The 12,127-nt window shown below is 45.0% G+C and overlaps 1 protein-coding gene across 1 annotated transcript; it reads right to left on the bottom strand.

Moving 5' to 3' along the window:
- Positions 1-3,920: 3,920 nt before the first annotated feature.
- vstm2b (V-set and transmembrane domain containing 2B) lies at positions 3,921-7,564 on the bottom strand. Its single transcript, XM_034562615.1, is given in 6 exon segments — positions 3,921-3,946; positions 4,113-4,320; positions 4,322-4,552; positions 5,182-5,211; positions 6,832-7,019; positions 7,492-7,564. Coding segments are annotated over 6 exon segments (756 nt in total).
- Positions 7,565-12,127: the final 4,563 nt, after the last annotated feature.

Below are 12,127 nucleotides of genomic sequence, written 5' to 3'. Positions count from 1 at the left end.
TTTCTTCAATAAAGTTAAACTACAAAGTGCTATCAGTAAGAGACATTTAAGTGCTACTAAAGTGCTACTACGGCTCTACCTTCCCTATTCAAGGTATAGTCACTAAGATGTGTTTTTAGTTTGTAGAGACTTCCTGTCCTGATGTCAATGGGGAGCTCGTTCCACCAATGAGGAGCCAGAACAGCAAACAGTCGTGATTTTGTTGAGTGTTTAGCTCGAAAAGAAGGAGCTAAGCAAGCCATTGTAAATAATGTGTTGCAGAGTGCATTGGTGCTGTTGTTGCATTCTGTGTGGGAAGGTCCTTGATGCATAGCTGAAAGAGATGTAGGGTTGGAGCCAAACACATAGGTCAAAATGTGGAATTGTTATTAAACAGATAAAAAAGGAGACTTTCTGCACTAAGACCTAGTGGGAATGCCGGGAACGCACCATGATGTTCTTCGCAGAGCCACGGTTGCACAGACATATTCCTAATACAAATGCTACCATTGCGAGAACTTGGCAATAAGAACAAAAAAGGAGGGGTAGTGGTGCTTAAGCATAATACCGTTAAAAAGAGCATCTGTAACCCTGAATGTCAAACTGTTAGGTTAAGAGTTATAGTGAGTTCTTTTTTACATCCCACCATTAGCCACCATGGACTAGAGTCACGACGTACACTCCAACTTCTGACTTTTATTAACGTTTCAGTATTTTCTCTTAGCAACAATGCCGATCTTCCCACAGTTTGTAAACTGCCCTAAAAAGGGAAACAAAACTTTAGACCGTATGCAAATCTCAAGGATACATAAAGTTCTACCGCCCTGCCCCTACTGGGAACATTGGATCATAGCCTGCTACTTCTTAAACCCAGTTCAAAAGCTATACTTCCCCAGATGTACTCATTATGTTCTTTATCTTTATGATCTTCATTTTGTTTGTCAAACAGGGCACAATGTTTTGAGACCACGTGGATCTATCGATCAATATCCATATTGCCGTGTGAGGTTATAAGAAGAATAGTGACATTGCCGTTGGCTTGTTTTCAATTAGCATTGCAGAAATCAAAACTGATGCTTATAAAATAACACTGTCAAACACAAAATGTATAGATTCTGTGTGGATAGGCTCTTGGACATAGATGGGTCCCATTTTTTAATGAATGTGCAATTTATTCACATGAGATACTGGCTTTGGCTTGAAAAGACTTGAGCCTACAATATCAATAGGCAATATCTCACCCGGCAGTCTCCTCCTCTTCCTCTGTCTACTTTGCAAGCGCACTGCCGCTGCATCCTGTGCTTGGACAATTGTGATTGGATTAGGGAAATACAAACAAGCCCCCCCCCCCCCCCCCCCCCCCTATACTAGAATGATAATGTGTGGAGCCAGACCCATCTTTAGTGCGGATACAGCATTCTTGAGATAGGTCTGGCTATGCGAGAGAGGTAGTTAGTATGCACAGAATGAATCTATCACCCAGACATCAAACACAGACACAGACAGACTTACATTTGTAATAAAGGGCTCTGCACACATGTGGCAGCATCAGAGCTGATGAAAGTCATCTCCCCTTTGAAGGACTGATCAAAGCTGTGACAGATGACTGATACTCTCGTGAAATGACACAGCAGACTTTAGTACACACAAAGCTGAAAGGATTCCAGCTCGTAAACCTGTGAAGGCCCCTGTCAGTTAGCAACATAATGCCGGCCCACAGGTTGGTGTTAGTGTTGGAGTCAGCCACAATAACGTAGTCTCAGCCCCACACACAGCCTCTGACAGGCCACCGCCTGGCTGACTGCTCCACACCAGCAGCGCGGCTGACAAGACTTCGATGAGTTTTAATTATTCACAAGTACGCTTCATTGAACAGAACTGGGGCAGGGAGAAGAGCTAAGAGGAGGTAGATTACAACTCCCCACTCTCTTTCCTCCATCTTTCCCTGTGCCGTCTGCCAAGCGTCTGCAGAGGTAGTCATAAATAGGTGTTAAGCGTTCATGCGCACACCATGAAAATGATGCTGAGATTCAAAGAGATTTGGAAAGTGTGACATAGTAGTTGCAGGATCATGTGTGCAGATGACGGGGAGCACTAAGCTGGGCGATCACACGGATGAGAGGCCTCATAATACAGAAATACTCACGCTCTCACATTGAGGGGGTTCCTCCATCAGAAAGTCTTTTTTGCAACATTTCTTTTTATATGGCAAGTGATAATATAACATGCATATAAATGTATTAAGTGTCAGAACAAAATTAGAGCTCACTACTAAGGTTGAAATATCCTTCAAAACATTTTTAAATCGTAAAGGAAAGTAAAAATATCATTGTGACTTAAGTATTGCTGCAGATGTCCCGGTCTGCGCCTCTTATTCTACAAACTCATGTCAAAGTCTTTGTTTGGTACAGATTCTCGCAAATAAATCACACCATAATCATTTAATAATATGTTTCAATGTCAATGAGAGTAATGATGCCATTAGATGTCTTTTGACATATGGTTCAGCCCTACTCACTGCTGCTGCCAAAACAGTAACATAGGGGCACAAAACACCTAATATGGCAGGTAATTGAACGTCACGTGAGGCCCATCATTCCTGAGTGTCGAGTTTGATGAGTTATATAATTTAAATTTAACCTGAAACATTGAGCCTAAAAAACTAATTCCTCTGCTAAAGAGAAAACATTATTATTATTATTATTATCCATCCATCCATCCATTTTCAATACCGCTTATCCTCATTAGGGTCGTGGGGGCGCTGGAGCCTATCCCAGCTGACATAGGGCGAAGGCAGGGGACACCCTGGACAGGCCGCCAGTCCATCGAGGGCACATGTAGGGACATACAACCATTCACTCTCACATTCACACCTATGGGACATTTAGAGATCAATTAACCTGCAGCATGTCTTTGGACTGTGGGAGGAAGCCGGAGAGCCCGGAGAGAACCCACGCTGCCACGGGGAGAACATGCAAACTCCACACAGAAGGACCGCTCCGACCGGGAATTGAACCCGCGGCCCTCTTGCTGTGAGGCGACAGTGCTAGCCACTACACCACCGTGCAGCCCGTTGTTGTTGTTATTATTATTATTATTATTATTATTATTATTATAATAATGATGTCAGAATTTCAAAACATAGATGCAAATAATTCATAAATAAGACAAACACATTCCGCCGGTAGAAATCGTCGCTGTGCTTATAAGCGACACAGAACACAGTATAAATACCACACACTGTGTATAAATACCACACACTGTGTATAAATACCACACACTGTGTATAAATACCTGTATAAATACCACACACTGTGTATAAATACCTGTATAAATACCACACACTGTGTATACATACCTGTATAAATACCACACACTGTGTATAAATACCACACACTGTGTGTATAAATACCACACACTGTGTATAAATACCACACACTGTGTATAAATACCTGTATAAATACCACACACTGTGTATAAATACCTGTATAAATACCACACACTGTGTATAAATACCACACACTGTGTATAAATACCACACACTGTGTATAAATACTCAATGCAGTTTGTTTAACAGGCTACAGACATAAACAATCTCTACTCTATTAGTGATGATAACTGTGTCTTTATTAGTATAAGTAGTAGTTTAACACCATTAAATCAACTGAAAACATGATACATTCATTTGTATCAATATTTGAAGTGTATTTTTTATTAGAATGTTAGATTAAAAACTGTCGGGACCAGGAAACAATTCCATTACACTGATCATGTGTTCAGAAACAAACTCTTTTAAAAGTCTCTCCAGCTGTTAAAGCCGACTGACAGCTGATCACAGTTGAGATCAGAAACGGACATCGCTTCACGTGGAAAGGACGTCTCGTTTCTCTTAAAACATATTTCCTCGTTTCCTATCTCCTCGCATGGTTTCCTTACATCTCTCAATGCATCCCTGGTGGAAGAGGGGCTAAGACGCAAGGAAAAGACACAAGTGAGGGAAACAGGGATGCAATTAAGAGACTTGGGATGCACCCACAGAGCTGCATCTGTAAATCTCCCGTGGTTCCTCACTTCTATCACCACTAGGGGTCACTGTGGCTCTGTTTCCCGTCCACCCTTCCTCCAACACTCACCAGCTCCAAGCTGCAGCCGGAGGATGGCTGCATTCCCTGGCAGCGGCGAGGCTGACGACTTGGCCACCAAGGTGGTGGTGGACGAGATGGATGGGAGGAGGCCGGGCTGGGCCTGCTGAGGCACCCGGTGCTTCCCCTGCCCTGACCTTTGACCTCCTGCCAGCCCCTGGCCGGGCTCCGAGGTGGCCCTCCCTGCTCCCCCCCCCCGCCAGGCCCGTGTTGGTATTCCTCAGGGGCCAGCGGTTCTGGATGTGCGACACAGCCTCCTCGGCCACCATGCCGTCGCCCAGCGTGACGTGCAGGGCGGCGTGAACCGTAAATTCCTGAGTCTCGTCGGCCCACAGGTCGGACACACGACACTCGTACATCCCCTCTTCTTGCTTCTTCACCTTGGACAGGCTGAGGCGGTGGGAGATGGCGTTTCCCTGAACACGCACCGTCTGAAACGGAGAGAGAGGGAAACACTGAAACTGCTGATGGGAATGCTGAACAGCAACTAGTTTTAGCATGCATTAATATGCAGCTTAATAAGGGTTGCTTCATGTTTTGTGAGGAGAGGTGGAGGCAGAGGTACCAGAAAGACCTGACCCCGTATTAGTTTCTCAGCAGACCTACGCTCTACATCTTATGGAGCTTTAATCATCGCTAATACGGGTTCACATGTTACCGAAGCACGACCTGCCACAGTGTGCTTAACACTGACACTAAAGGTCTGAATCAATTGGTCATTTACCCCTGAGGCTTAGAAGCTTGTTTCCCATTAACAGAAAACTAAAAAGACGGAGCCAGAAAGATTGTCCTGGTTCAGCCAAACAACCAGTCAGTTGTAGCTGACTAAGAGTGAGTGGCAGGTGTATCAGCCAATCGCCTTTCTGGGAGTCATGGAAACAGGAAAGAGGAGCATCACTCCACCTTTTAACCACATGTCAGGCCGGTGTTTTCTTTCTCTCAGGACGCGTGATCTTCTGTCACCGTCCTCATTTTACAAATGACAGTCTTCCGTGTAGTATTTGAAAAATAACAGTCTGCTATTCAACATGTCTGTGCAACCAGGAACGTGGACACTTACACTTATTTTCGTGGCTTCCCTTGGAACGACCTGAAAAAAGAAAGCATCGTGAATCACAGGTAGAAAACATGGATGTGTATATATATATATATATATATATATCCATCCATCCATCCATCCATCCATCCATTTTCAATACCGCTTATCCTCATTAGGGTCGCGGGGCGCTGGAGCCTATCCCAGCTGACATAGGGCGAAGGCAGGGGACACCCTGGACAGGCCGCCAGTCCATCGAGGGCACATGTAGGGACATACAACCATTCACTCTCACATTCACACCTATGGGACATTTAGAGATCAATTAACCTGCAGCATGTCTTTGGACTGTGGGAGGAAGCCGGAGAGCCCGGAGAGAACCCACGCTGCCACGGGGAGAACATGCAAACTCCACACAGAAGGACCGCTCCGACCGGGAATCGAACCCGCTGCCCTCTTGCTGTGAGGCGACAGTGCTAGCCACTACACCACCGTGCAGGCCTATACATATATATATATATATATATATACATATATATATATATATATATATATATATATATATATATATATATATATATATATATATATATATATATATATACATACATACATATATATATATATATATATAACACCTCTGAATAAAATTATCTAATGACCTATATATATATATATATATATATATGACCTATATATGACCTATATATATATATATATATATATATATATATATAGGTCATTAGATAATTTTATTCAGAGGTGTTCAGGGCCAACCTCAGTTTTGTCTGAGTTCAACATTAGAAAGTTCCATGTCATCCTGGTTTCCTCAATGCATGCTTGGAGTTTAGTAACTGTAGCTAAATTAGCTTGATATATATATATATATATATACACACACACACACACACACACACACACACACATACATACATACATACATACACACTACAACTAAATACAAGCACATAACTGGCAACAATACCACAAGATGATTATTTCATTTGGTGGGGAGAGCAAACGGCATGAGTAGAGCTGGTTACATTTCTCAAAGACGTCATTGATAACCTCTCTCGCCTTTCTCCCGGCACTTTTTTTTATCCCCGCTGCACATTTAATGTGCTTAAAGCGCAGCGTAAAGGCTGCAGATGTGATTGCCCCTGACTCCTCAGACAACTGAAAGAGACTGATTTGTCATGCTGGAGGGGAAAGTCATTCCCACCGCGTGCTGCCACGATATCCCATCATGACGGTTTTATGAAGCAGACCTGAGGAATGAAATGGTGTTGATAACCAACAAGTGCCCTTTCAGAGTCAGTAACATCGCTCTCTCCTCGTCCTGAGGATTAATAGCTGGCAAAAGCACGAGATTCAAATGCTGCCGATACTTTAAAAATGTAAAGAAAATGGAACAAGCTGCAGATCAAACAAACTGTCTGCATATATGAATGTGGATTTACAAATATAGGCCAGTGCGAATTCATAAATGCAAAGTGTACAAATGTAGATCTCGGGCAGATTTACAGGCTACAAGTGACATCTATGCATATTAGGGGTGCAGATAGTTCTGATCCAATGAATACATACAAGTCATGTGGCAAAGCACACACATGTAGACCTGAGTAATGGGTAATTAACTAATGGTGTTTGGGTTGGCGTCAGTGTTGCAGTTACCTTGGCTCGGTTGGCCGGGGCACTGATCTGCAGCTCATGAGGCAGTTCTTCAGGCACATCCTCCTTCAGGTACCACCACTGGATCTCCAAAGACATGGGCGCTGAGCTCACAGCCTTGAAGGCGCAGGGCATCTCCACATCCTCTCCCTCCCCCACATTCACATCTTTAGGGACTTCAGTAAATGCCGCTTTGGTTTCGTAGAACGTGGAGAAAGGCAAGACACCAGAAGCACAGATCAATGGGTGGGGGGGTGGAATGTGAAACTGCAGCGTGTAAAACACCTTTCACCAGCCTAAAAACAGCCCAGAGTGTGGCCTGTTGATGGCCACCCAGCCTCCATCATGCGGTTTTCTAGCTCCTCTAGTCCATTAACTGTGATTTATATGGAGATGGTTTTATCAGAGAAATGTGACCTACTATGTGCCTCTGGCTTTATTTGATCTAATAATCCTGTTCATGCTGTGATGTGGGCACAGCTGGTCACTGTGTTTGTTTTTTCATGTTTAACGGATTTATTGTCACAATTCTCCAACTATTCCAAATTGTACAGACAATTGGCAGAAGATGTTTAATCCTGCAGACAGCTGGTCTTTATTCTAAACGATAGCTGTTTGATTTCAAAACGTCTTTCATTCCCAGCTGGGAGTTAGTTCACTTACCATTTGCACAAATCATAAAGGGCGAATTGAGAATGAAGTAGTACAGGAGGCTGAACAGTCCCGATTTTTCCATGTCACAGTGAGGCTCGTCACGCTCAGCACGGACATCAGACGGTCATCGGACCTGGATGTGTTGAGTCCCGGTAACTGCTCCTCAAATAACTCCAAATATGGGCATAGACGAAGCGCGATCCAGAGCCTGGAGCATGTACGGTGGACGATCCGAAGGTGAGCTCGCGCATAATTAAACCCACATGTCGGCGCAACGAGCAAGAAGAATCGGACTTCTCCAATTTGGTTCTGCAAACGAATCAGAGGAATATGAATCCATCAGTGAAAGAGGCGGCTCCGTTATTCCCGAACCCGAACTTCCCGGTCAGCGGCAGCAACCTGCTCCCCGGTGAAGGAAAGCTCCAGCAGCCAACACATGGCCGACCCTCCGTGATGATGACCGACCCTCCGTGATGATGACCGACCCTCCGTGATGATGACCGTTGATGATGGTCCCTTGGCCGTGTCTGTGGCTCCCCGCTCTGGTCTGTCAGCTGTCACCAACCTGGAGCCTTCCCGGTGGGTCGGTGTGCTTCGCGAGCGCGCCGCGAGGACGCGCGATCAACAGAGAGGTCTCTGGGTGCCCCCCAGTGCGCGCGCACTCTCACTCTCCCTCTCTCTCCCTCTCTTTCTTTCATCTCTCTCCCTCTCCGTCTTTCCTCTCTCTCCCCCCTCTCTCTCTCTCTCCCTCTCCGTCTTTCCTCTCTCTCCCCCCTCTCTCTCTCTCCCTCTCTTTCTTTCATCTCTCTCCCCCTCTTTCTTTCCTCTCTCTGTCCCCCCTGTCTTTCTTTCCTCTCTCCCCCCCCTCTCTCTCTCCCTCTCCTTCTTTCCTCTCTCTCCCTCTCTTTCCTCTCTCTGTCCCCTCTCTCTTTCTTTCCTCTCTCTCCCTCTTCTTCTTTCCTCTCTCTCCCTCTCTTTCTTTCATCTCTCTCCCCCCCTCTCTCTCTCTCCCTCTCCTCCTTTCCTCTCTCCCTCTCTTTCGTTCATCTCTCTCCCCCCCTCTCTCTCTCTCCCTCTCCTCCTTTCCTCTCTCCCTCTCTTTCTTTCCTCTCTCTGTCCCTCCCTCTCTTTCTTCTCTTTCTCCCTCTTTCTCTACCCCTCTTTCTTTCCTCTCTCTGTCCCTCCCTCTCTTTCTTCTCTTTCTCCCTCTCCTTATTTCCTCTCTCTCTCCCCTCTTTCTTCCCTCTCTCTCGGTGCATGCTGGGAGTTTGCGTGTGTGAGTGAGTTACTGAGTGAGAAGATATTTTTTGAATTGTTTGTTTCCCTTAGTTATGTATATTAATTTAATTTGGTTTATTGGTTGGGTTTCACCGTAGTTTGGGTTGTTAGTTGTGTATTTTTGGGGTAGTTTGTGGGTTTTCTTTGGGTGTTTGTTTCCTCCTGCCGGTGTCTCGCCGGTCGGCGTCAGACGCCATGGTGAATGGAGACACGTTGTCCCACCTCACGAGGAAGCACGGCATCAAGATCGCGGCCGCTTTCATCATGCAGCGTGGAGGACATCGGGATGGCTGTGGGGGCGAGGGTCGGGCACAGCAGCGTTAAGTCGGCCGCGTGAACGGCACCGTGGTCATCTTCCTGGACCAGGTGGAGAAGGTGAACCGTGTGGTGGAGAAGGTGAACCGTGTGGTGGTGAAGGTGAACCGTGTGGTGGAGAAGGTGAACCGTGTGGTGGAGAAGGTGAACCGTGTGGTGGAGGCGGGCCTCACGGTGAACGATTTGTTTGTCCAGGTGTTTCCGTTAGTGCAACCGGCTACTAGAGTCCTTGTATCTAATGTCCCTCCGTTCATCACCGACGAGTTCCTCAGCAGAGAGCTCTCCAGACACGGGAAGGTGGCGTCCCCGATCAGGAAGATCTTGTCTGGGTGGAAGTCTTAGTTGCTGAACCACGTAGTGTCCCACTGCAGATGCGTTTATATGATACTTAACAACCGGAACGAGGAGCTGGTCACCTGGTCACCTCCTACAGGCCTCCTTTTGATTGAATGATTTAATTCAATTCAGTTTATTTTATATAGCCCAATATCATAAATTATGAAATTGCTTAAGAGAGCTTTACAATCTGTACACATACGACATCCCTGACCTTTGACCTCACATCAGATCAGGAAAAACTCTCCAAAAATAACCTTTCACAGGGAAAAAAGCAAGAAACCTTCAGGAGAGCAACAGAGGAGGATCCCTCTCCCCGGATGGACAGATGAATAGATGTCATGTGTACAGAATGAACAGAGTTACAGAGTTACATAAACACATTAAATGAATATGAATATATGAATAATGCGTAGTAGGCATGGACCACGATCCAGACCTCCACAATCCATGGAATAGAAGGAGGTAGAGAGGAGGGGGGGGGGCGGGGCCCATCAGCAGGGGCCATGGCACAAGGCCGGCTCACCAGGCAGGAGGCATCAGAAATAGCCAGGTCCAATGGACCCTATGAGACGTGAAGTCACAAAGACTCCGGGGAGGAAGCAGAGTTAATAAGGTGCAATGGAGAGATGTAAATTCATCCATAAGGAGAGAGAGAAGAGGAGATAGGTGCTCAGTGTATCCTAAAACATCCCCCAGCAGCCTATAAGCCTATAGCAGCACATCACAGGGCTGGACCAGGGCAAACCTGATTCAGCCCTAACTATAAGCACTATTAAAGAGGAAAGTCTTAAGTCTATTCTTGAATGAGTTGACTGTGTCTGCCTCCAGGACTGAAAGTGGAAGCTGGTTCCATAAAAGAGGAGCTTGATAACTGAACCCATCCTACTTTTTAGGACTCTAGGATCCACAAGTAGCCCCACATTTAGTGAGTGCAGCTCTCTAGTGGGGCAATATGGTACTACAAGCTCCTTAAGATATGATGGTGCATCACCAATCAAGGCTTTGTAGGTGAGGAGAAGAATTTTAAATGTGATTCTTGATTTTACAGGGAGCCAGTGCAGAGCAGCTAATACAGGAGTCATGTGATCTCTTTTCTTAGTTTTTGTGAGTACACGAGCTGCAGCATTCTGGATCAACTGGAGGGACTTAAGAGACTTATTAAAGCAGCCTGATAATAAGGAGTTGCAGTAATCTAGTCTGGAAGTAACAAACGCGTGAACCAGCTTTCTGCATCTTTTTGGGACAAGATGTGCCTGATTTTTGAAATGTTACGTAAATGAAAAAATGCAATCCTTGAGATTTGCTTAACGTGGGAGTTAAAGGACAAGTCCTGATCAAAGATAACTAGAGATTCTTTACAGTGGTGTTGGACGCCAACTGGTGGTCATTGAGGCTTCATCTTTTACAAATACAAATTGAGATTGATCTGATGAATATAATTTAAACCAACTTAGTGCGGTACCTGAAATGCCAATCGACTGATCCAGTCTCTGTAATAGGATGTCATGATCAATGGTGTCGAACGCAGCACTAAGGTCTAATAATACCAGTACGGAGATGAGTCCTTTATCAGCACTAAGGTCTAACAAGACCAGTACAGAGATGAGTCCTTTATCAGCACTAAGGTCTAACAAGACCAGAACAGAGATGAGTCCTTTATCAGTACTAAGGTCTAATAAGACAAGTACAGAGATGAGTCCTTTATCAGCACTAAGGTCTAACAAGACCAGAACAGAGATGAGTCCTTTATCAGTACTAAGGTCTAACAAGACAAGTACAGAGATGAGTCCTTTATCAGTACTAAGGTCTAACAAGACAAGTACAGAGATGAGTCCTTTATCAGCACTAAGGTCTAACAAGACAAGTACAGAGATGAGTCCTTTATCAGCCCTAAGGTCTAACAAGACCAGTACAGAGATGAGTCCTTTATCAGCACTAAGGTCTAATAATACCAGTACGGAGATGAGTCCTTTATCAGCACTAAGGTCTAACAAGACCAGTACAGAGATGAGTCCTTTATCAGCACTAAGGTCTACCAAGATCAGTACAGAGATGAGTCCTTTATCAGCACTAAGGTCTAACAAGACCAGTACAGAGATGAGTCCTTTATCAGCACTAAGGTCTAATAATACCAGTACAGAGATGAGTCCTTTATCAGCACTAAGGTCTAACAAGACCAGTACAGAGATGAGTCCTTTATCTGATACAATTAGGAGGTCATTTGTCATTTTCACCAGTGCTGTCTCTGTCTCTGTGGTGTTTTCTAAATCTTGACTGAAACTCCTCAAATAAACTATTCTGATGTAGAAAGTCACACAACTGATTTGCGACTACTTTCTCAAGGATCTTAGAGAGGAAGGGAAGGTTAGAGATCGGTCTGTAGTCAGCCAACACCTCTGGATTAAGAGTGGGCTTCTTCAGGAGAGGTTTAATTACAGCTACTTTGAAGGAATGTGGTACATGGCCTGTTAGCAAAGACACATTAACAATATCCAACAGAGAGGTGCTTCTGCTTCCTGATCTGAACTCTGGGTCATGGATTAAGTCCGTTAATCAACTTGGCCATGTTTGTAGAAATGAGACGCGCTCCATCCCAAGTGGGATGAATGCCGTCTCGACTCATCAGATCAGGCTTTCCCCAGAAATTCTTCCAATTATCTATGTAGCCCACATTGTTTGCTGGGCACCACCTGGACAACCAGCGGTTGAATGA

Source organism: Cyclopterus lumpus, chromosome 3 (assembly GCF_009769545.1).
Source record: "Cyclopterus lumpus isolate fCycLum1 chromosome 3, fCycLum1.pri, whole genome shotgun sequence".
Classification (NCBI taxonomy): Eukaryota; Metazoa; Chordata; class Actinopteri; order Perciformes; family Cyclopteridae; genus Cyclopterus; species Cyclopterus lumpus.
Note: the sequence above shows the minus strand (reverse complement) of the source record. Positions and strands in the feature narration are given on the sequence as shown.